Consider the following 25,284-nt stretch of genomic DNA (forward strand, 5'->3'; position numbering starts at 1 on the left):
GCTCTGTCATTGTTTTGCACAACTGCTGGAATCGGCATTTGCTGAGCCATACACGCTTCTAGAAAAGCCATTGCTAGGCACACAGAAAACACATTCTCAGAAACCTTAATTTTTCCTCCACCTATAGATATTGAGCCTGTTCACTCATTTTGGGCCAGCAGAACCATGAGCTCGTTTTCTTCCCAAGCCTCAGAATCTGCCACGCGTAATGTTTTCTTCATCTGGTAAATTTCATTTTTTGTTTTTTTTTTCAAAAAATCGTGAGAGTGACACATGGAGAAAGTTACATGTTTGTGCTTCCTCAAATGTTATAAGTATAGATAAGTTAAGGCTTCTTTGTCCGTGTTTTCTCAACGAAAAAAAAAGTAAAACTTGTAAAAATTGAAATATAAAAATATGTCATCGTTTTTCAAAATTAAAAAAGAAACAGGAGTCTAAAAGAATATAAAAAATATATTATAAAAGTTGAGTTTGTAATAAAAAAAAGTTTATATTATTAAACCATCACATATAATCATTAATATAACCCGTAAGATAACTATGATGAATGATAGTTTGTAATTAGATAATAGTATAAATCTTATAATCATGTAATGGATTATAAAAGTGAAAAAAGAGTTAAAAATTTCGGTAGAGGATGTATTCCATGGTTTATTAACTTGGTACTTTTCAAATACATACTTAAATAAAGTAAAATCAAATTGACCTACTTTATCTCATTTTGTTCATTGGACGGAACTATCAAACTAAACAATCTTTAGATAGTAAACCACACATAAAAGGATTTAAACAAAGAAAAAAAAATTAAGAAAATGCAGTTTATAAAATGAGATAGTTATTTAAAATGTATTTTTTTTTTTTACAAAAAGTAGAATAATTTTGTAGGTTAATTAACGTAAAATTTTAAAAATTGGTAAGTAAAGTCACATTTCCAAATTTTAATTAATAATGAATTTGTATAAAGTGAATTAGTTGAAATCTAATTACCACACAACTTCTTCCTATTAAAATCGTGTTACTTTAATTCGATTTATCTATTTTGATAATTTTTTTTAAAAATTTTACTCTTAATCTACAAAATTATACTAATTTAGAAAAAAACTTTAAAATAGTTTTGGTTTGAAGTTTAACCATGAATGCTTTTACTAATCATGAAAGATGAAAGAAAAGAGAAAACTGAGGTGTGAGCATGTGGAAAATGAAAATGTTAGTATGGTGACAGGCTGGATCTGGTCAACCTTTGTTGCAAAAATACGGAAGAGTGTGGCATCTAAAATATATATATACTATAACTTGAGTCCAGCTGATTAAATTGACTTCAAAATTGGTGTTGGAGGAGCCACCTTAATGCTTTCTTGGCACCCTAGCCCCACCTCACAAAAAAAATGCCACAAAACTCTAAGCATTCCTAATAAACTAATCATGAACCAAGTTGTTACATGTGTGTGTCAATGTCGCATAAACCATTCAAAATTATAATTTTCCAACGCACTGTAGTTATGCTTCTTTGACCACCCTGACTCAATCATGTTTCTGCACCTAAACTAATTTTGGTCTTTTTCAACATTCCTGTCAACTTGCATCCCTTCTTATTTATCTGTCTCTGTGTGAGATCATACACTGTGATTCTTATCATTATTATTAGCTCAAGGCATACATATACAGATTACAATATTAGCTGCAGCAGCCAAACAAAAAACAAAAAACCACTCAACAACTGCTTCATACCAGAGGGAGAAACTGGGAACAAAGATGGGAAATGTTACTCGCAGCTCCTCTGAAGTCTATACAAGTGACAGTGAAAAGGGGTTTGCCATCAATCACTCTACTCCGTCAGAGCTAGATGCAGGGGCAAAGTTTGTTCTTGTATCCCGAGGTGAGGGTGCTTTTCCTTGTTCTTGATCAACAAAGATAAAAATAACAGCTTTTGATTTGACTTTTCGATGAAGATGAGAAAAAGGTGTTTGTTGATGAATTGTCCACCTTATGGTGTTGTGTGTAGGATCATGGTTGCACTGTGGGTATCATTTGACTACATCTATTGTGGCTCCGGTTCTTCTTACTCTTCCTTTCTCCTTCACTCTGTTGGGTTGGGTCGGAGGAGTGCTTTGGTTGACCCTTGCAGCCGTCATCACATTCTATTCATACAACCTTTTATCTGTGGTCTTAGAACATCATGCACAGCTTGGGCGTCGCCAGCTTCGGTTCAGGGACATGGCTAGAGATATTTTAGGTGATTCTTCACCCTCTTTCGCTTCATTTCATGAATTTAAACCTCCCATTTTTCACTGAAATTATCTTGTTCTTTTAAGCGGCATAAGATCAGCATGCTATATACTTTCATAGTTCCAAGGAAAATCACTTCTAATTTAGTTGGTATTGAGCTACTTGTCTGATTTTTCTTTTCCCCTTTGCAGAGACTAGTTAGTAGTTGCTGTTTTCTTTCTTTTTTGATTGGTTTTATTCTTTGACCTGGAGGATGCGAGTGGCTTAAATGGGTTTGTGGCATTCATAGCTAATGGTATAATTTAAATGTTGTGGCAGGACCTGGATGGGCAAAATACTATGTAGGCCCGCTTCAATTTGCCATATGCTTTGGCACAGTGATTGGTGGTCCTCTAGTGGGAGGAAAGAGCCTCAAAGTAATTAATCACTAGTGTCATTCAGCCATTTCAGTTTCTTAATTTCCCATTCTCTTGTTACTTGGTGTATTGAGAAGCTACATTTTCTTCTATTTTGCAGTTCATTTACCAGCTCTACCACCCAGAGGGATCAATGAAGCTTTATCAATTTATTATTATATGTGGAGTCATAACACTGCTTTTGGCTCAACTTCCATCCTTTCACTCTCTGAGGCACGTTAATTTGATTTCTCTGATTCTCAGTATTCTGTATGCCACATGTGTCACTGTGGGTTCTATATACATAGGTAAGGAAATGAAGGAAAACACAATGGTGTTGGCAGCCTAAGCAGAAATTTGTAATCAACTTGATGTCTTGCTTGTATTGTATCTACCACAGGTCACTCAAAAGACGCGCCACCTAGGCATTATTCTGTTAGAGGTTCTGATGCTGATCAACTCTTTGGTGTCTTCAATGGTATCTCGATCATTGCAACCACATATGCCAGTGGAATCATTCCTGAAATACAGGTCAGTTTAGCATCTTGGTATTCATTCTTCAGAGAAACAAATATTAGATATGCAATGAAAGAAAGTTTAGTATGGACACTTCACTTAAAACTTGTGCTTAGTTCTAACAAAATAAGCACCAATTAGACACCTCTGCATCATATCAAGTCACTAAGTAGAAATTTTCTGCACTTTGCAGGCAACTTTGGCGCCTCCTTTGAAGGGCAAAATGTTGAAAGGACTGTGTGTCTGTTATTCTGTTATAGCCACCACCTATTTTAGTGTGGCCATATCAGGGTATTGGGCATTTGGTAATGAATCTGGTGCTTCAGTTCTTTCTAATTTCATTGGTGAGACTAAGCTTTTGCTTCCCAAATGGTTTTTCTTCATGACTAATATTTTCATTCTTCTGCAAGTGATGGCACTGACTGCGGTAAGAAGAGCCTCTTGGTATATACATTTGTCAATTTTGCAATTCGCATGATGAATAACCATAGATTGGTTATGTTACAGGTTTATCTGCAACCAACAAATGAAATATTTGAAGCAACTTTTGGAGACCCTAAAATGGGACAATTCTCCATGCGCAACGTTGTGCCCAGGGTGGTACTTCGGTCACTATCAGTGGCAGCAGCCACGGTTTTAGCAGCAATGTTGCCATTCTTTCCAGATATAATGGCCTTGTTTGGTGCATTTGGATGCATTCCTCTTGATTTCATTTTGCCTATGGTTTTCTATAATATGACTTTCAAGCCCTCAAAATACTCCATTACATTTTGGGTGAACACATTGATTGCAGGAGCATCATCAATTTTAGTTGTAATTGGAGGAATAGCATCTATCAGACAAATTGTTCTTGATGCCAAAACATATGATTTGTTTGCAGATGTGTAGAAAATTTATAGCAATACATACAATACAAACACCAGTGCTAAGTTTCATTGCAAGTCTATTAGTTATCTCAAATCAAGCAATTCTTTCAACCGTGTTGGTTTTATTAGCATTATGGTTATGGGGAAAGCATGTATATAACTACTGGGGTTTAGTGTTTATCAAGACAGAACTGTGCAGTTTATTGTTTAACGTGTGACATGTTATTAGATTAGTGGTAGTAAACCCATAACATTGTGTGGGTGCCAAAGATGTAATTATTTTAGTTGAATTATTTAAGACATTATGTTGAGTGAAAAACAATCTAAAAAGGAATAAAGTAGTAAGAGGAATTGGCTCAATAACAGAGGACGTTGTTTTTCTTGGTCAAAAGATCAATAGATCATTCATTAAGAATGCCCAAAAGCACATACACAATCATACTGGATTCTAAGTGTTACAACACTGTACCATATACCAATAATGATAGACTAAGCACGAATACTCAAAGCTGACAACATAGTAACAATTTCAAACTTACGATCCAAGAAATAGAAAACATAGAATTCACATCTTCCAAAGAACATTGCATGTATGTGAAATGAAAGAGGTTCTCCTGGATTCCTTTCTAGACCCACAATAATGAATCAGATCAATATGTTGACCTAATATCACCAAACTGAATAGTTGATCCACAAAGCTAAACATCAAGAATATTCTACTACTGTACAAATCTCAATACATATCAGAAGCACTAGGCCAAACCTTTATGTAACTTTACAATGAAATTCACAAGATTCACCCCTTGAAGCATTTCTCACACCTACATATAAGAAGCAATTATGTAACTTATAGAAAACCGAGGGAGACTCCAACTTTTACACACTCATTCTTCTCCTCGTGTAAATATTGACTTGAGTATTGAAAATCCAGTAAATACATTGTTTGAATCTGTTCATGTAAATCAGGGAAGATTACATTTGGAAACTCTTATTTTATGTATTGATGTTAAATAAAGGTATTTAACAACCCATATGTTGGAATTCTATCTTGTAGTTCAAATTAGTAATTACTATGAGAATCAATTCAATATCAAATAAGAGATGATATAAAATAAATTCAGTTATCTTTAATACTATCTCTAAACTATTTTCATCAAGAAGATTATTCTGTCTTATTGAAAAGATCCATATATTATGACATTATCTATCACACGAAGAGGTACTAGAACTCATTCTCAATATTGTTTATGTTTTGTTCATTATACTTTTATGCACTTACTTGAGTGCATCGGACTGTTATTTGCAAGTTGGCCTCTATTTGGTGTTATGATCACTTAGGAATGTTCATTGGGTTCACTAATGGAGAAAACAATTTTTATGACAATTAAAATATATATTTTTATGTCAGTTTTAGACCCATCATAGATATAGACGACATATCACTTTTTATGACTAGTTTGTCTCTAACCATCATAAAAAATAACATATTCTATAACTGTTAAAAATACATCCGTCATAGAAATTATTACTTTCTATGACACATTGTTTTAACCATCATAAAATGTGTTATTTTCTATGATAGATAATATTTTAACTGTCATAGAATGCGCTATTTTCTATGATGGTTAAAGGCAAATCAATTCTAAGATATAATATTTTTATGATAGTTTTAACAATAACCGTCATAAAAAGTGTATTGTTTTTAATTCTTTTATGATGTATTCATTTTCCTACTTGCATAACGTATCCTGCATAATAACCACATTTCGAAAAACTTTCAAATTCTCAATTTGAATAGGATAATTTTTATTTTTATTACCTAAAACATTATTTAAATAATATAGGTGTTTTCTTTCTTCAAATTCACTATTCATTCAACTTTAATAGTTATTATTCCCAAATTATGTTTGGAAGTTGTGACAAAAATTATTATGCTTAAATTAAATTTTCTAGTTTAAAGACTATACAATGCAATATTAACTTCAAAGTTAGATGAAGAAATTGGACATTCCCCTTTAAAGGACTTTGTAGAAATGACCAAGTCACTTAAGTGTAATAAAAATATAACAGATGACAAAATGCAGATTTCTTTATGCATCTGTCATCCTTTTGTAAGTTTTATGACTAAAAAACACACATGGTCCAATTTTCTTACATATAGAAGTTTTTTCCAACAAAATTTAATTGCCACGTGAAAGTGATTAACTCTCCTTTACTAAATCCAATCTAAATTGTTACATAACTCTAATATAGAAGTGTAAAATAACCTCTCCTAATAATTGTTTTATAGTTAAATATGACAACATTCAAAAGGTACCAAAAATCAATGCAAAAGGTTCAAATGGTCATATTTCAATGAAAATAAAAGAAATCTCATCATTAGGTCATTACTACTGATATATTAAAAATATTTGTGAAAATCTTATTTGATCTTAAAATCTTTTGGAGTAGAGAAAAATAAAAAAAGGAAAAGTGAAAAAGTGAAAATATTTGCTCCTTTCACTTACCATAAATTTGAACAAATCCATCCCCTCCAAACATACTTTCCGCGCCTCCCCCACCCTCATCTCCGCCATGTGTCGCCTTTTCACCACTGCCCTTCTCGACAACCTCACCAACGCCTACTTCGCCCTCCTCTCCCTCCAAACGCACCTTTCGCGCCTCCCCCATCCTCATATCCGCCACACGTCGCCTCCTCGCCACTCCCTTCTCGACGATCCCGCGAACGCCTACTTCGCCCTCCTCTCCCAACACTGCATCTCCATCCACTCCTTCCCCTACACCTACCGCTCCATCCTCCTCTCCCCTACCTTCGACTCCTCTGATCCCGAATTAAATTAAATTTATTACATACTAACATTTTGTAATAGAATAATATTTTTCAACAAAAGATACCTGTTGAGCGTAATGTGAAGGCCTTGGAAGATTTGACAAAAGAATTTTGACGAATTTCAGAGAGAACACACAAATACACGAATTTCATAGAGATGCAAAGGCCTTGAATGCCTCTTTAACGCTTTGAGAATCTATTTGAGACATCACAAACATAAATAACACATGAGAAATTAGGGTAAAACTGAAATTAGGAAAAAAGAAAGATTAGAGAACCTGAACTTAGGCAGAGGCAGAGAGAGCAGAAAAATGTGAGCAAAAAACATGAGCGAGAGTATTGGTGGAGACAATGTTGATGGAGGAAAGGAAAGGTGAGCTAGTAAGAAAAAAACAATCCTAAAATAATTAACTTTGACAGGTGTTATATTAACAAATATAAAATATATTTACTATGATGGTTCCTTTGATGAATGATATAATAAATTCTCTTATAATTACCACTGTGCCACCGCTTCACTTATTATGACAGGTAAAATAAACCATCATAATAAGTCGTCATTTAATGTATTTTGTGTATTAGTGGATAATCCAATTCGACCTAATCCAACCCAATTAGATTGTGTTGAGTTTCATTTTGGTTGGGTCAAACTCAACCAAACCCAAACTAACTCACTCTTATACGGGTTAGGTGATGGGTTTAGTACGACTGACCCAAGAGTTAACTTGATACCACTCTTATATTTGTGTTATGGATAAATTATGTTATATTTTTCTGTTCACATTTTGATTTAGTTTATACATACTTGTTATGACTTGAAATCTTGAATTAATTTTTGTAAGGATTGTGTTAATATTCATTTCGGTTATGCTTGAAAATTACAACTTTTAACAAGAAAAAGAGAAAGTTTTTCAATATTTGGACTCAATTGACCTAACACAATCCATTCCACCCAACCTGATATTTTTTTAGTAGGTTGAGTAATGAGTTTGCCCAAATTCTATCCAACCCAACCCACAAACATCCATATGATCACTCCTCATCATTATCCACATAAAAAGATCAAAGATTCCACCTCATTAATGAACTTGACCGAAAAACATTAAACTTTCAGTAAGAATATTTTATGTTCATCGTGAGGTATTGGTAAAACTTTTCATGAACACACAAATCAATTAACATCTGCTCTCTTCTATATCATTATCAAGCAACAATTTTTCACACCCTTGTGGTTGTAACTACACCTCGTAAGTAAATCTCTTATGCATTTTTTCTCCATTAACACCCTCTTACACTCATATGGACACAACCACAAACTTGAAGGAGAATATATAATGCAATTTTCTCTACTAATGCACCTTTCACACCCATATGTGCTCAACAAAACCTATGTAGGCAAACTTTCTCTACTAGTGTGTCTCTCATTAGGTACAATTACAACTTTGTGGGCCAACCTCTCATGAAACTTTTTATTCTTGCATGCCTCTTACATTCATGTGGGTGCAACAACGCTTCTTATGCAATTTTCTATACTAGAGCACCTCCCACACCCCTGTGGACACACATTTCTAATAAATTTCCTATACTAGCATGTCTCTCACATCCTTTTGGGAATAACCACAATCCCGTGGACGAATGTCTGATACAATTTTCTATACTAGTACATCTTTCACTCCCATGTGGTCTTAGCAACACTCATATGGGTAAACCTCTCACACATTTTCTCAACTAATGCACCTTATACACCTTTGTGAGTTAACTTCATGCAATTTTATCTACTAGTGTGTCTTTCATACCTATGCGAGCAAACTTTAATGCAAGCTTATCTTCTAATGTACCTCTCACATTCTTATGGTTTTAGTCATACTCCTATAAGTGAACATATCATATTTTCTTTGTAAGTGTGCCTCTCAATGTATGGGCGTAGTCACACCTACGTTATTTCAAAATGAAGGTGAGGTGCATAAATTTGATAAAAAAAATTGACTAGACAAGTCATGAATCTCCTTCTTAGTAAGGATGACAACAGGACGATGCGAGTTTAGGTTTAAGAACCAAAGAAAAATAAAAGATAAGTATTTTAGGTTACTTAATAAAATAAGGGTTTTCATAGTTAAATACTCGAAATTGTTAGTTAGACATCCTCATGTGATAAAAAATAAATAAAAACATTTAAAAGAAGTAAAAATGATCAAATGCGTGTCCTAAAAATGTTAATTCAATAAATTTGAGGTTTATGTTTTCTGAAATGCAATACATAATTTTGAAGAAAATCACAAAAAGGGAAAAAATGTGTACTTAAGGTTGTGATAAAAGAGAAAATGCCTTAAGATTATGAGTGAACTTGATGGATATTGAATAAATAGAATAATTCAAAGAGAGAATGAAAAATTGTGTAGTAAAATAAAGATTATTCAAATAAAAAAACAAAGGATCAAAAAGAATAATGAAAACAAGTCTTTTAGGTTACATAATAAACTAAGGATGTATTGATAATTTAAATAAGGACGAACATGAGAATGGGGAGAGAGCATCCGTCCCCATAACCAATTTTAAAAATCGGGTATTATTCATACTTACGTTCTTGTCCGCTCAATGCAGAGATTCTTGATCAAATTCGGAATGAGTTAAGATAATATTTGCAGAGACAAGTTTATTTTTCTTCCCTACTCTTTAGTAAACTTTACGTAGACAAGATATCCATATTGCTTAATATGCTAGTGTTTATCTATATTTGTAAAATAAAATATTCATAGATAGTGAAAAAAAAATTATATTCATACATGATAAAGTGCGACTAATTAATTTTTTTTAAACTAACATTGAGATGAGTTAAGTCAATACTCATGAAGATGAGTTTATTTGTCATTCTTACTAAACTTTACATAAACAAAATGTCCATATTACTTCATATACTTATGTTTATTTATATTAGTAAAATAGAAAAACTATATTCATAAATAATAAAGTGTGACTAATTAGTTTTACACTCACAACATAGTTTAACTAAATAATTTTAGTATAGTACACATTTTATTTTTTCTCATGATTGTATTTTTTTTAAAAGAAAAATACATATTTGGTACACCACTTTTTAGGGGTTGACTTGTTTTTAACAAATTGTCAACTTACCTATCATTGGATGTTTGATCCTTGAGCTCATTAGTTTAGTCTCATACCTTTAACATCTCTATCTCATATCTACACATTAAAATTGTTTAGCTCAATTTCTAGCACAAAACATTTCTAACCTTCCTCCACACATTGAGCATGTTTAATTCAACTTTAACCTCATAACATTCATGACTTGACTATACACATTAAACATGTTTAACCTAACTTCAAGCCCAAAACATCTCTAGCTTGGCTATACTCACTAAGCATGTTTAGTTTTTCCTAGAACATCCCTAACTCATCTTCACATCTTGAACATCTCTAGTCCGACTTCACACTTAGAATATCTTTATCTCGTTGTGACACCTTGATCATTTCTAACTTAATTTTATGTCTTGAACATCTCTTGATTGATTCCACACCTTGAATATCTTTAGTTCAACTTTACAACTTGAGGACTTTTAGTTTTGATTCATGCCTAAGCATTTTTCGTTTGACTTTAGATCTTCAACATTATTAACTTCAACATTATTAACTTCAACATTATTAACTTGTCCTCCATGCCTTAAACAATTATTTATTAATAAACTACTGTACTTCATAAAAAAATATTGTATTTTATTTAGTATAATCATCGAGTTTCCTAATAAAGGAATTCAATAATAAAATTCTATAATAACATTAACTACATAAAAAATGTCAACAATTAGTTATGAAAGGCAACGTGTCATAGCATTGAACTACACTAAAAACTATAAGCGATCAATTATGCAAGACATTGCCTCGTAACATTGAGCAACACTGAAAAAACATGAGCAATAAGATATACAAGATATCACGTCATAAAATCGAACTATATATTAAAATAGTAAACAATCAACTAAGTAAAAGTTGTATGGTAGCATTAAGCTATATTAAAACACATTAGCAATCAATTATGCAAGACATTATTTTATTGAAAAAAATGGAAAACTATACTGAATAATAATTTTTGAAACTAAGATATTTTATTGGATTAGTAAATTTTAATAATCAATCCAAGCCGAATTTATAAGATGATAATTTTATTAATATAATATGTTATATTTATATGTTTTGTTTCTAATATATTTATAACATTATCACATAATTATACTTATTTATAAAAAATATAATTAATTAAAATGAGATTTGGGAATTTCAGAACTTGCAATGATTGAATGGAAAATATTTGATGAATAAGTTAATAAATATAATATAATATAAAAAGACCTATTTAATCATTTGAGATAAAAAATCAAATTAGTAAAAATAAAAGTAAAATAAATAAAAATATTATAAATTATAAGTTAATACACTACCATACAATCATTAAATAAAAATTAATTTTTTTTCAAAAAAATTACTATATTAACTAAATTTTATATTATTTTAAACACAAAAATATTATTGATATATAAAATAATTTCTATTATTAATAAAATTTATAAATTAATTTTTAAATCGATATTTAATTAATTATTAAAATTTTAATTAATAATTAATATAAAATCAAGTTGATAGATATAATCTTGATAATTAATTATATACTAATTTAAAATTTAATTTATAAGTTCTTATTAGTAATTGAAATTCTGATACTAATAATTTTTGTCTCTAAAATAATATCTATTTTAATCAATATAGTAACCACTTATTTTATTTTTTTAAATTAATTTATATTTAATAATTATTTTAGAATTATAAAAGTAATTCATAAAATTAATTAAAGTACGCTCTAAATATACTAACATTAACTTGGATAAATTGATTAATTACTATAAATATACAACTTAATTAACACAATGTTACTATAAAAAGTATACATTTGTATTTAATAGAGTATACATATTTAAATATATTTTTAGTTTTTCTGGAGTGAGTGAGTTTTGATTTTCATCTCGTTAATTTTCTATTTGGGTTGGTTCTTCCAAAACTGGAAACAAATACTTTTTATTCTTAATATTATGTGTTATTAGCTATTATTCTTGTCTTGAAATAAATATGTGTTTATTTTTTAATTATGAAATTAAGCCGGGTTTAATTGTAATGAAGTTGATATCTCAGTGGAAATGAACATTGAAAATTAGTTTAAATTATTCAATTAAAATCCAAAAAATCCAAATGACATTTCAAGTGATACGTAATGATATTATGATATAATAGTGTCACCGTATTACACTGAAAAAGAAAACTCTTAACACCATAAAAACAATTTTTTTTTATCCTAAGATTAATATTAGAAATTATAAATATTAATTTGAAATTGTGGAGTAATAAAAATGAAGGATATTTTTTTGGATAAAAAAAATCATAATTTACACAATTTTAGACTAGAACCAAAATTCAGTATATTTTAAAAATTAAAAATATAGTTTTTAATATAATTATGATTTAGTTTAACTTGAATAAAATTAGTTGGCTAGATAGGAAGGGCATAACAGTGTGATGAAGTGACGGTTGCAACGGATGACGTTGTAACAAACCTAAACCCACACTCTTCTTACACTTTCTCAACCATTCAAACCTCATGCTCTCTCTATATATAGGCGTTAGGGTTTTCTCTTTTCTTTTCATTGCTTTCTTCGTCCTTTCAACATTGCTTTCTCCGTCCTTTCAACAATGAACACAGACACGGAAGAACAGCCACCCAAACACTCCCCACCAAATCTCTTCTCTTTGTTCCCTAAAATCCATTTTCAGTTTCCTTTTCTCCCTTTACAACCTCAACCTTCACCTCCACCTCCACCTCCGCAATCCAACCCTCGGGATGAGGCTCCCAACCTGAAAAGCAACGTTGTACGTTTTCCCAAAACCCAAGCTGCGCTGGTTTCTTCCACGCCTCTGCAGGCTGAAATCGATGCTTCCAACTCTCCCGCCGCCAGAACTACCAATCCTCTTTTACTCTGGCAGGTATTCATTGTTTGTCTTTCTAAGTCTTAGATTCCACTCACATATGTCATATTAGGATTTGATATTTCTCTTAGAGCCTGCGACAATTATTGTTTGAATTCACGAGATTCCTTTTTCTGAAATTTAGTTAATAGTCAAATTAACGGTGGAAATTGCTTCGGTGGTCCCTCAATCTTTGAATTGTACTTTGCCTCAAGATTAATTTACATCCGTGAAATTTTGCAAGATTTTATACTTCCACGTGCTTAATTAGGATTTGGATGACTGAAATATTCTTCTGGCATTGGATTCTATTTTGTCTTTTATTTCTGTACCTGTGTTTCAACATCTTATATAAGTAGCCATGAATAATTGAAATGTTCTTTTACGCTCAGCTGTCATAAGGTCATTATAAGCGCAAATCTTGGAATTAGGAAATGTCATGGTTGTATAGTCAAAATATGGTTCAGTGGATTTTGTAAACTAATGTCTGTTTTTTTTGGCATGATACATATTCTTGGCTAAATACTTCTAGACACTTTTATAAAAAAATATTATAATTATTGCAAGGGTCGTGTCATTTTTTTGTGAGCTTTGTTTCTATAGGATTTAGCTAGTTATTTTAAGTATTAAGGGGCTTGTTTTTTAGAATTCTATTGCGAGGGCTTTTAATGTCTGAAAACAATAAATCCTGGCAATATTATTAAAAAGGTTGTATTAGTTCTGTTCTGATATTTATCATTGTCAATGTATATGCATGGTTTGGTATCTGGAATTACGTGCTTACTGTACCAATCCACCAGCATCTCTAAACCTGGAAATCTTGGCCTATACGTTTCCACCCATTTGGGTTTATATTCCTGCGTAGTTAAGGAATAATCGCACAAGCTTCTGTTAAGAAGTCGACGTTCTGTTCTGATATCCAATCAAATAGTCCAGTTGTACTTGATATTATTGTAATCAAATTCACCTTGGATGGGATCATAATATCGCAACTGATCTATGCAATTTGAATATCCTTTGATTCTAGGATCTTCACAGCTGTCGTCTCGTCACTGTGTATATATTGTAACAGCTCAGATAGATTCACTTAGATTTTTCCCTAAATTTCCTTGCACACTGTCGAGAAGACTGAAAGGCAGCCAAAAAGTGTTGGAATAAGAGCTCATCGGTTTCTAAGTTCAGAAAGATGTAGCATATATCCAATGGGAAAAGGGTTATTGGGTTAGACTTATTAGACTGAGACCTTTCCGTTTGATTTTCAGTTTAATTTAGCTGACAGTGGTCGTGTCATGGTGAAGTTTGAAGGAAGTCCCTGCAAATGGTTACACGACAGTTTTCCCTCCTCCCTCTCTAGCCAGAATTGCTCTAGTGGGCATTCTCTATCTGTCTTGCCTGTTTAGTTAGCTCTGATTTTTTCTCATTTTCATATATTATTCTTTCTTATACTTCTCATTCCTTAGGTATGACTGGAATATACATTTTAATCTTGATATGACTTCTGGTCTGAGAGTAACGTATTTAATCCAGTGGATTTTTTGTAAATACCACATCAGCTGATTCTAATTTATTTTTGTTGAGAACTACATTCGACTTTTGCTTTATGTATGTATTTCACTATTCTGTATATGCATAAGCTTCCAAGTTGCTAGCTTTCTGTTCATTGATTTGACCAATTAGGATATTCCGTGATGAGCTGACCAGAGACAATATATCCGTGGAAGAGTTTGTGTAATGCTGTTGTCCTTGTTCACTGTGATGTTAAGTCCATTTGCATTTTCTCACAAGTTTACTTTATTTGATTCTAGATTTACGCGTTAGGAACGATCGCGATTTCAACATGGGTTTGGGCCAGGTGGAATGAGAGGAAGGGTCGAGGAGGGTCTCCCGGTGATGAGAGAAGGCCTTCTGATAATGATAATCACTGAGCTTCAGGCGATGAACAGAAATTCTCATTAGATTATACAGTGCTATGTTAATACTCATCTCAGTATGAATCAACGTTTGTTTCATTACCAAAAGTTGTTGAATTGGTACATATTTTCTTTGACATCTAATAATAGCATCGATTCTTTCTCGTTTTTCTTCTCAAATAGCAGCTTTCTATAATTCATGTGGGTTTTTTAATCCCACGGCATCTTCCTTTTCATGCAATTTATGGAAGAAAAGGTAGCTTACGAAATCAAGCCACAACGTCAGTGATAAGATTATTATCCATTTTTATTATAAGGGATAGAACTTAGTAGGTAGTGTTTGCGATCTCCTGTAAATTTGATTTTCGATTATCTTTTTTTTTTAAAATTAAATAAAATTGAGTTTAAAGTAAATTCATTTTATATTTAAAATTTATCCAAAAAGTTTACAGTCAAATTTAATAAGAAACTTGTTAAAAAGTTTGATCTTATTATCTTAATTCATAATTAAAAATTTATACTTATATTAATTCCTGTCTTATATTATTACTATTGATAGACATTAATAGATGGGTAATTTGTTTGTAGGTATAAAATGAAATGAATATGGATAGGTGTTTGGACGAGTGATTTGTTAGTGGTCGCACTAGAAATACTGAAATTTTGTTTTTAAATTGAAGTTTAACCACAGTTTTGTCTATATATGATTTGATTGATAATTTTGAAGCTTGTAGAGCAATTCAAAAATTGTGTACGCGAACATAATAATTATATCATTATACTATTTTTTTTATTGAAAAAAATAGTATAATACAAAAATGTTTAAAAATTATATAATGATATAAATAACAACTAGTGAAAGCTCTTCTATAATGACATAATATAGATAATTACTGAAAACTTAGACACCATAACACGTTTGTGTATCCATACTTTATGTTATAAAAAAAGTTATCACAAAAAATAAAATATAGCATGATAACAAACAGTTATTAAAACTATAAGAGTAAATCTATCCTATAGATTATTACTTATGAAAAAAAGTGTACATAAAAATTAATTATGAAAATTGTTACCTCTTTATAAATTAGCATATAGATATATATTAGATAATATTTCTTTTCTTTCTATAAAATATTACGTAGAATTTTTTTCTATATTTAATGTAATTTTAAATAAATTACCTATTATAAATGAAAACAAAAGTATAGTAGAAAAAAGTTATATTATTTTAAAAATAAAAAGCAATAATTTTTTCTTAAAGAATAAAAAAATAAATAAAGGTGATATATTAAAAATATAAGTAAGTGTAAGAAAATTAAAAGAAATATTTATGATGAAATTAATAAAGGGAATAGAGAATGGTTTTACAAATAGTTTGTCATCGCTATGAGTGTTTTGGATTGCCTGCGTAGGGTTTCGTTACACCTTCGTTTTGGTTTATCTGTTTATCTGTTAAAACACAGAACGAGAACAGAACAGAACTGAGCGGCAACAAACAACTCAACCCTTAACCGAACAGTTTGATGACGGAAATCGTTACAGCCTCCGTCATAACGTCGTCTCTGTTTCCTCCGTCACAAACCCTAATCCTACCGAACCCCAATCACTCTTTCTGTTAATGGCCACCGAAGACTTTCCCCTCCTCGACTCTCCCTCCCACGCGCAGCCTCACATCCACGCGCCCACGCTCCACCACTTCCCTTCCTCTTCCTCTTCTAGCCTCACCACTCTCCTCGCCGCCGATTCCGTCACCGCCGATTACTACCCCCACTCCTCCTTCTCTGACGACTCCGCCAAATCCGGCTCCAAACGCGCCTCCGCCGCCGGCAGTTCTTACTACCACAACAAGAAGCTCAAATCTGCCGCCCATTCAGATTCGAAAACCGATGGTACTTTCCGCCGCGGCAGCGATTATCGGAAGGATAGAGAAGATTGGAGCGACACGGCGATCGCGTGTCTATTGGAGGCGTACACGGATAAGTTCAACCAGCTGAACCGCGGCAACCTCCGTGGCCGTGACTGGGAGGAGGTGGCGGAGGCGGTGGGGGAACGGTGTGGCGGAGAGGTGAAGCATCAGAAGAGCGTGGAGCAATGTAAGAATAAGATTGATAATTTGAAGAAGAGGTATAAGGTGGAGCTTCAGAGAATTGGAAGTGATGGCATTGACACTAGTCACTGGCATTGGTTTAATAAAATTGAAGCTATTGTTGACACTAGTGCTGCTGATGTTAATTCCTCTTCTATGGCTAGACAAACCAAGAACAGGTCTCAGTTTTTGATTAAATCACCTATTATGTTAGTTCTTGGTTGTGCTTATGCATTTTGGGTCCGTAAATGTTGTACAATGCATCGATGTGTTTGGTATGTGTAGCAAACTCAACCCACTAAGACTGTTAGAACACACTAAACACACTCACGAGAACAGAGAAGAAAAGGGAAACCGAACAAATACACTCATAAGAATAGAGAAAACAAAGGGAAAGAGAACAAGAGATATGGTGATCCAATCTGAAATTTTACATTTCACACATACATCACTACTATTTATAAACTAATATAAGCAGAGTAGTTAGCAATCGACTCTAACTGACATATAAGACTAAATGAATTATCTACGTCACTTTCCCTTAATTCAGATTAGTAATAGACACCACTACTATCATCTCTCTAATCAGCTTGAGTCTGTCAACTTTGGAAGGTTTAGTTAAAATGTCAGCCACTTTTTCATTGGTACTGCAATATTTTAACTCCAATTTCCCTTTACCGACTTCATCCCTTAGGAAGTGAAATCTTGTTTCAATATGCTTGCTCCTTCCATGAGCAATAAGACGTTTAGCCAAGCTTATAGCTGACTTGTTATCTACTACCATCTTCATAGGCTCTTTTCTTCCAATTTTCATTTCTGTCATCAAGTTCGCAAGCCTGAAGGCTTGACAAGTTCCCATTGAGGCTGCAATGTATTCAGCCTCACATGAAGACAATGCCACCACTGACTCCTTCTTAGAACACCGTGAAATAGGAGCTCCACACATCATAAACACATACCTGCTGTACTTTTCCTGTCATATTTATCACCACACCAATTTGAATCACAATAGCCAAATACTTCATCAGAAATCTTTCTGTCATGTTTTGAAAACAGCAACCCATATCCTAAAGTGCCCTTGACATAGGCTTGACAAGCTCCCATTGAGTGGTTTTTCTATATTGCCCTCAGCTCCTCCATTTCTGCCTTTCATTTAGGTTCCTTGATAGCTTGCTCAAAAGATATCGACTGTCCCTGTCAACAGAGCAAAACAGATAGAAAACCCACACAGGAAGGGTGGGTTTCTCTTCTCGCACAGCAGAACACCTTAGAAGCTTAGTGGGCAACACACATAGGTCCGCAATCAAAATAGCACCACTTGTTAGAGAAGAAAAGGGAAAGAGAACTAGAGATATGGTTACTGAATCTGAAACTTTACATTTCACACACATGTATCACAATACATCATTACTATTTTATAGAACTATTATAAGCAGTTAGCCAACAGCCCACTAACTACCTAACTAACATACAACACTAACTGAATTATCTACAACAAAGACAAGGTTTGATTGTTCTTGTAAACTTGGTGTAGTCAGTCTCTTGTTCTTGATGGTGTTACAGGACATGTTTTATAATTCTTCTTGTTGCTTCAATTAATAGTTGGCTGTTCTTGATGTGTTATGGTGTAAGATATGTTGGCATGGCCCTGATTGTTTGTGTTGATTCTGTCAGCAGATATGGCCCTAACAACGGTGTCGTGGCAAACAACCTTAAAACAAAACCGGAGTCAAATCTGAAATGGCAGAGAGTTCTGTTTAAAATTAGTGGCTCTGCACTGGCTGGAAACGGCCAGAATATTGACCCCAAGGTGCCAGTTTTGTTTTTGGTTCTATTAAACATTCATTGGATATTGGTTGTTGAGGATATTTGAATGAATAGATTGCACTTCCTACTCTTAGATACTTAACTGGAAACTGCAATTCAACTGCTTCCTTCCATCATTAGGTGGCAATGCAGATTGCTAGGGAAGTGGCAACAGCTTGCCGCCTTGGGGTGGAGGTATTCATTACCTTCTTTAGTGCTCAATAATTTTTTTATGCAGCCTGTTAGTTTGTGTTAACGTTGCCTGAAGCTAAATTCTATAGGTAGCCATTGTTGTTGGTGGTAGTAACTTCTTTTGTGGAGATGCATGGGTATCTGCTACAGGGTTGGATAGACCTACGGCATACCAAATAGGGTAAGTGGTTTTAGTGCTTTGTTAGCAATAATACATACATGTTGTCCTTGATTGATTATTTTTTTATGAAGTTATTTATACTGATCAACCCAATTTTTTCTTTCATTGATTGTATTTTGTGAGGCTCTATTCGTATAAAGTATAGGATGAGTTTGAGAAAATTATAACTGGGTTTTGATTAAGAGTAAGATAGTTTTTTTTAGTGTTAAGATGTTCATAATGGGTTGTGATATTAACTTACACTACAACCTGCTTTTTATTTTACTATGTTATTTAAAATTGACAATTGATAAAATGGAATAATAGCCCCACTGCCCCCAGATGTTTGATTTCATCCTGGCTAAATATTATTTTCTGTAAAAACAAGAATGATGGCAACAGTCATGAATTCTATTTTACTTCAATCTGCTTTGGAGAAGCTGGGTGTCCAGGCACGTGTTCAGAGTGCATTCTCGATGCCTGAGGTTGCTGAACCATATAGCAGGCAACGATCTATTAGACACCTTGAGAAAGGAAGGGTCGTCATATTTGGTGGTGTTGGTGCTGGCATAGGAAATCCACTTTTTACCACCGATACAGCTGCAGTTCTCAGAGCTTCTGAGAGTATGACCTTAAACTTTTGCTTTGGGATCTTAATATTTTGTTTTATGTTATAAAGTCAGTCCTAATCATGTGCTCTATAATACACTAGCACTGTTGCTCACATCAGTATTCAATGCTTGATGCTTGAGGTAGGAATGAATTTTGAGTCTTCCAACTATGTATTTTTTTTCCAGTTAATGCTGATGCGGTTCTGAAAGGTACTAATGTGAATGGTGTCTTTTTTGACTGCCATCCGGGCAATGATAATGCAACCCTTGATCGAATTTCCTTTAGGGAAGTCGTTTCTAGGGGCGTCGCAACCATGGATACGATGGCACTGGCATATTGTGAAGAGAATGGAATACCTGGTTGGTATTTTCTCTCTGTTTTGTTTCATTGGTAATCATCCTTTAAACCCCCTTTTTTTTCTGAGGCAGTTTTTTTTCTTCAGTTGTAGTTTTCAACATGCTTGAACCAGGGAATGTTTCAAGAGCTTTATGTGGAGATCAAGTTGGCACTTTGATCGAGCAAACCGGTAGAGTGGAGCATCAGCTTCCTAGTTAATTGTGTATGATTTTCTTGTAATCAGATTACATCCCTTGTTTTTCACGTGTTTTGTTTTTTCTCAATTGAAGCTTTACCTGTGACCATAATGTATTTATTAACCTCGCACGACTGATTCACTGTACTGAAGAGGGAATGCAAATGTAACTTAACTAGTTTTTAACACTAGGAAATTTAACTCCACACCGTTACTTATTTATTAAGTTTAAAAATGAATTATTTTTAAAATTACACATTTGAGATATTCGCCAAAAATGTATTAATTATTAACTTATATAAAGAAAGATAATTAGTTAATTTGAACTCGAATCAATTTATAGGAGGTGAGAAAGTGTTTCTAAATTTAATTAGGATGTATAGTATGAATTACAAAGAAGTAAAAATAGAATGCATATACATATATAAATACAAAGCAAGTGTATATATAAAAGAAATAAACATCCATCATATACAAATAAATAAACTAATATATAAAAATAAGATAAATAAATAATAAACATAAATAGTAAACATAATGCATAACTTGTTCAAGTCTTAATAAAGGAAGACAAAAATTGAAGAAAATAAATAACAATAAATAATTATGAAAAAGGTATTTCTTATAAAAGGAGAATAATTTGAATTTTTTTATTTGGTCGTGTTCAAAGACAATCTTGTCGTTTTTTCTAATATAATTTTTTTTCCATCTTGATTTAAGTTTTGTTGATTTATTTGGTTCATTTTTTTTTCATTGTTTTGCACTTTTCAATTTTTAGATGGCCATAAGGTTAATAAATTTCAAATTCCAGGTGCATAAATAAGTCACAGGATACAAATTATGTAAGGTAATATTAACGTAATTTAAATCGTCTATAATTTTTTTTTAAAATAACTAAATAAAAGATTAAAGTAAATATTATCATATGACTTGATTCACAATTATATAAAATTAGGATTAGTTCAAAATGTTGGTTTAGATCATCGAAAACAGGTGCATTCCTCATGAGACTGTTTAAGTACACTGCAAGTGCAGGTGGTCCTGACTGTTATTAAATACAGTTATATAAAAATAAGAGTTGTTCACGTATCATAAAAGAATATGATGGTTTCCTTTGAAATCATAAAACTTTTTGTAAGTCAGACCATTCATTGATTACCCGTGGTTTCAGAAGATCCATATTATACAAATATTATACAATGATTGGATGTACATTCCCACTATGGTCTTCTAATTGAGTAACCTCTTCTCTAAATTGAGTAGCGAATACATGATCCATATTGTCCTATTCCTTGAAAAGTATTGTATATAGATTAAAAAAATCATCTAAACTTGTCACCAGTCAAAAAATAATGAATGTTAAAACCAAAAATCAAATACCTGATATTGGAAACTCATGCACCCAAAGAAGCCCTTTTGGTTGTGTCGTTCTATGTTTGTTTGTGGGACTAACAATTTTTCTTAATTGAAGAATACACCGAGAATAGAAATGGAAAGAATGGAGAGAGGAATGAGGAATAAAGAGAGACGAGTTAAGATGTTAATTGATTATAGAAGGGTAATTGTTATTTAATGAGTAATGTGGTGTAATAAATGCGAGGTTTGTATTTCAAACGATGCATTTGTGTTTACAACTATAGCATTTAATTGAATGCAATTTTTAAGAATGGAGTTTCAAGAGTGGGTGATTAAAGAGTCCTTGGTTTCAAGAGTGAATGGTTTAAAAGCTATATGAGTGAGTGAAGAATTAAATAATGTTATTAAATAAACAAATAAAGCAGTATATTAATATGTCAAACAAAACGGTTTGAGATGTGTTTTGTTCTGAATAAAACTAATATGATGTGGTATTTTAAAGTAACACCATTTCATTGTTGTTTTGAACATTGATATCTGTCACTACTAATTTGTGAGGTGGGTACAGTGAATGATGTTTATGTGTGACAAAAAGGTTCATAAAACCTTAGAGGCTTTCTATCATTTTGTTTTAGATGTAAATTCATATTGTTATGGTTCTTGTTGTACTTAAGCAAAACGCGAGGGTAGTGTTTTTTTATGCTTGTATCAAATTGAATTTTTTCAGAAGATGGATTTAAAAAAAAGTATGACGGAAAACATAAAAGAACGAAATAATGTATTTTTAAACAAAATTTAGTCATTTTGTAGTTTTTGTTTGGGTTTTCGATTAGAAAAGAGCTTTACATTTTCGTTTTGTCTCATTTTAACTCCATTAAGAATAGAGGATGCAAAAGCATGACACATGTAGTTGAATGGTATACATGAAATATGAATGAACAAAGTATATTAATAAGAACAAGAATTTATCTGTAGTACATATATTTAAGCTTTTAGGCAGGTTCATAGTTGTATACATATGTTATGTTATGCAAGCTGCATAATTTTATTATGTTGATCTACAAATAAACAAATTATGTAATCACTTACACAGTTAAATCGTTCCATGTATGCTTATGTTATTATTTTTTGGTGTTATTTCCTCTGCTTGTGCATATACATATGTTTCGCAGGGTGAGAAAGCAATGATAGTATGCATTGTTTGTTTCTTTGTTGAAAGCTTATTGCATAACATCTTATGAAGTTTTTTTGTGTGATTGAATTTGAAAGAATATCAGACACACTTGCATTTAGAAAAGGATAAGGGTAAGTATGTAAAACTAAAATTAGTTTCTACAGTACAATTCAGTTTTGTACTCCTTAAAGCTTTGTTGCATTACTGGAACTTTGTCTATACATCAAGGTAATTATGGAGAATGAATTTTTATTACATGTTTTGGAACATTTAAGATGTTAGAAAACTTTCTAGTTTTATACATCAATGCAATTATGCAAGGTAACTAATTTTTGCATATTTTGGAACATATTCTTTGTAGTAGTTATATAATTAGTTTATCATTTTCTTTGTTTGGGCTAGTTTCTTTGTAACATAGTATCATTATATTATTTAAATGGTTTATACTTTTTGATGATGGTATTTATCAATTTAGAATTAAATTTTTTGTGTTATTCAGTTATGGAAAATTAATTCAATTCCAAAATTTAATTGGATATGCTATTAGAAGATTACAAATGAGACATCAAGAAATTGTAAAGATTGATTACTAAAAATTAGAATTACAAATGTACGAACAACATTAAAGTGTAAAGATTTAATAACAATTTGGAAAACCAAAAAGTACATGATTGTAGATAATACATATTTAATACAAATATAGGACAATTAGGATATAAATAAACCATTCAACTACACTTGAAGTATTGTTTAATATTGATGTTTGATTATTGACTGAAAGTTGCATTGTTTCATGCAGGATAATCCTGCATGGAATAAGTTTCAAGTATTGATATGAAATAACAATCTAAAAAATATCAAAGTAATTATTATATAATTTAATGTATAAAGAAAAATATATGACAAAAAAAATAAAAAATAAAAATGCAATTCATGATGAACAATAATGTGTATTTCTAAATCAAAAGATGTATTTTGTGTTAATCATATAAAATTATATCAGCACATAGGTAATAATACAGAAAATGACAAAAATATAATCCATAATAAGTTGTTAAAAACATAAGGACAAAATAACCAATAGTAAACTAGTAAGAACTTCTACAAAAATGTTAATTGGTGTACTAACAATACAACTTGTTAAAATAATAGGTAAACATTGTTTTTGGTGTTTAGCATATAAATAAATAATACCAAGAAGAATGAAAAATAAATTAAATACAAAGAAGTATATAAACCACAATAACAATTTCAATGTTTGATGTATTAACCGATATAGATTGTTGAGCACATCAAATTATGGCAACACATTAATTTGTAGATAGAGAATGCATGGTGAAAAAAATATCATAATCCACATGAAAAACAAACAATTATGTTTACAATGCAAATAATGAATAATTACTGTGCGGCTACCAATTTCATTGATGACCTTTAGTGAAATAACTTCGAATTTTTCCTACAGATTAAATGAAGAAACTACACAAAATTTTGTTATGAAACAACAATAGAAAAAACATAAACATTAACATGGTTTGAGAAACTTACACGATTGTCAATATGGACTCAAAAATATTGTCCTTGTTTTCATCAAACCTATAGATTGCCCAATGGACTCAAAAAATAATAATCATTACAAATTTACGTCATAAAAATAACCCTAAGGTGTGGATATGGTTGGTCGTTATGTCCCTCAAAGATAAGTTTATCTCCTTTACGAAGTGCGTGTGCATTACAAAATTCCTTCAATCTACTTCCAATTTTGACTGATCTTTTAGAAATATGTCAGATGAGAACTTTGCACTTCACTTCTTTTTTAATCCCATGCAAAAGAACCTTCTTGAATTTTCCTCTGCGAATATAACTCGCAAAGGTAGATGATACAAACCAAAGCAACCAATAGATGACTAAGGACACACGAAACACCTCACAAAATGGTCAGTCATCTTAGTATACAAAACCGTGTCCCACCAAACCTCGAGAAAGCATTAGAGAAGAAGAAGTTATAAACCAAAATATTAGAAGTTCTTTCTTCTGGTCTTTTCCACAAGAGAAAAGTTATGTAAATAAATTGGGGTCACTTTAGGGGTTCAAATAGCAAAGATAGGCTAGAATAAGGTACCATTAGCATAATAGGGGGTGTGGGTAGCATTTTAGCTTGTTCCTAGCCCTTTTGGAAGGCATTTTGACCTAGTTTCTAGAAGGAAAAGCCTAGGACTAAGTCAAACCCTAAGGCTGCCCATTTTTTCCCTTTTCCCATCCTACCCCTTTAGCTTGTTCCCCAAGGCTCCTTCACTTATAAATAGGAGGCCTACCTAGTGTATTTTACAAGTTGAAATTAATAGAAGAAGAGTTACTCTGCACAAATTGTGTGAGGTTGTAGTGAGATTTGAATTCTTCTTAGCATTTAGGTCTTATCTTATTAATATTGAGAGCTCTCAAGTGGTGTCTATCTTCACTTATCTTAGAGGTCAATTACATTCCAAGTGGCGTATTCCACTTCTCAAACCCATCACATAAGCTTTCTCCTTCCTTCATCTATTCTTCCATTGTCATTCCATTTTTACTCTTTGTATCATGTTCTTGTTTGGTT

At 32.1% G+C, this 25,284-nt stretch overlaps 2 protein-coding genes and 1 long non-coding RNA gene across 4 annotated transcripts; all 3 read left to right on the forward strand.

Moving 5' to 3' along the window:
- Positions 1-1,341: 1,341 nt before the first annotated feature.
- On the forward strand, positions 1,342-4,114 carry LOC137828402 (GABA transporter 1-like). The gene is made up of 7 exons (XM_068634962.1): positions 1,342-1,876; positions 2,003-2,233; positions 2,545-2,642; positions 2,743-2,929; positions 3,022-3,152; positions 3,331-3,564; positions 3,645-4,114. Exons 1-7 carry the CDS (start codon positions 1,753-1,755, stop codon positions 4,023-4,025), a joined length of 1,386 nt encoding a protein of 461 aa, XP_068491063.1. The 5' UTR covers positions 1,342-1,752; the 3' UTR covers positions 4,026-4,114.
- An 8,306-nt stretch (positions 4,115-12,420) lies between these two features.
- On the forward strand, positions 12,421-14,950 carry LOC137828196 (uncharacterized). The gene is made up of 2 exons (XR_011083834.1): positions 12,421-12,878; positions 14,666-14,950. It is a non-coding gene; the product is annotated as an uncharacterized lncRNA (long non-coding RNA).
- A 1,189-nt stretch (positions 14,951-16,139) lies between these two features.
- LOC137827944 (uncharacterized) lies at positions 16,140-20,367 on the forward strand. 2 transcript variants are annotated; one of them, XM_068634325.1, is made up of 7 exons: positions 16,140-17,038; positions 18,534-18,669; positions 18,807-18,860; positions 18,947-19,038; positions 19,406-19,641; positions 19,815-19,988; positions 20,072-20,367. In XM_068634325.1, the coding sequence occupies exons 1-7, from the start codon at positions 16,392-16,394 to the stop codon at positions 20,182-20,184; spliced, it is 1,452 nt and encodes a 483-aa protein (XP_068490426.1). In that variant the 5' UTR covers positions 16,140-16,391; the 3' UTR covers positions 20,185-20,367. The 2 variants fall into 2 exon arrangements, with proteins under 2 accessions (XP_068490426.1, XP_068490427.1); XM_068634326.1 differs by having other exon boundaries at positions 16,146-17,038; positions 18,537-18,669.
- Positions 20,368-25,284: the final 4,917 nt, after the last annotated feature.

Source organism: Phaseolus vulgaris, chromosome 7, assembly GCF_000499845.2.
Source record: "Phaseolus vulgaris cultivar G19833 chromosome 7, P. vulgaris v2.0, whole genome shotgun sequence".
NCBI classification, from domain to species: domain Eukaryota; kingdom Viridiplantae; phylum Streptophyta; class Magnoliopsida; order Fabales; family Fabaceae; genus Phaseolus; species Phaseolus vulgaris.

Coding starts and splice junctions, on each gene's coding strand:
- LOC137828402 (XM_068634962.1), top strand. CDS start 1,753: ATGGGAAATGTTACTCGCAGCTCCTCTGAAGTCTATACAAGTGACAGT. Junction 2,643..2,742: donor TGGGAGGAAAGAGCCTCAAA/GTAATTAATCAC, acceptor TCTATTTTGCAG/TTCATTTACCAGCTCTACCA. Junction 3,565..3,644: donor AAGTGATGGCACTGACTGCG/GTAAGAAGAGCC, acceptor GTTATGTTACAG/GTTTATCTGCAACCAACAAA.
- LOC137827944 (XM_068634325.1), top strand. CDS start 16,392: ATGGCCACCGAAGACTTTCCCCTCCTCGACTCTCCCTCCCACGCGCAG. Junction 19,039..19,405: donor CCTACGGCATACCAAATAGG/GTAAGTGGTTTT, acceptor TGTAAAAACAAG/AATGATGGCAACAGTCATGA. Junction 19,989..20,071: donor TGAAGAGAATGGAATACCTG/GTTGGTATTTTC, acceptor TTTTTTCTTCAG/TTGTAGTTTTCAACATGCTT.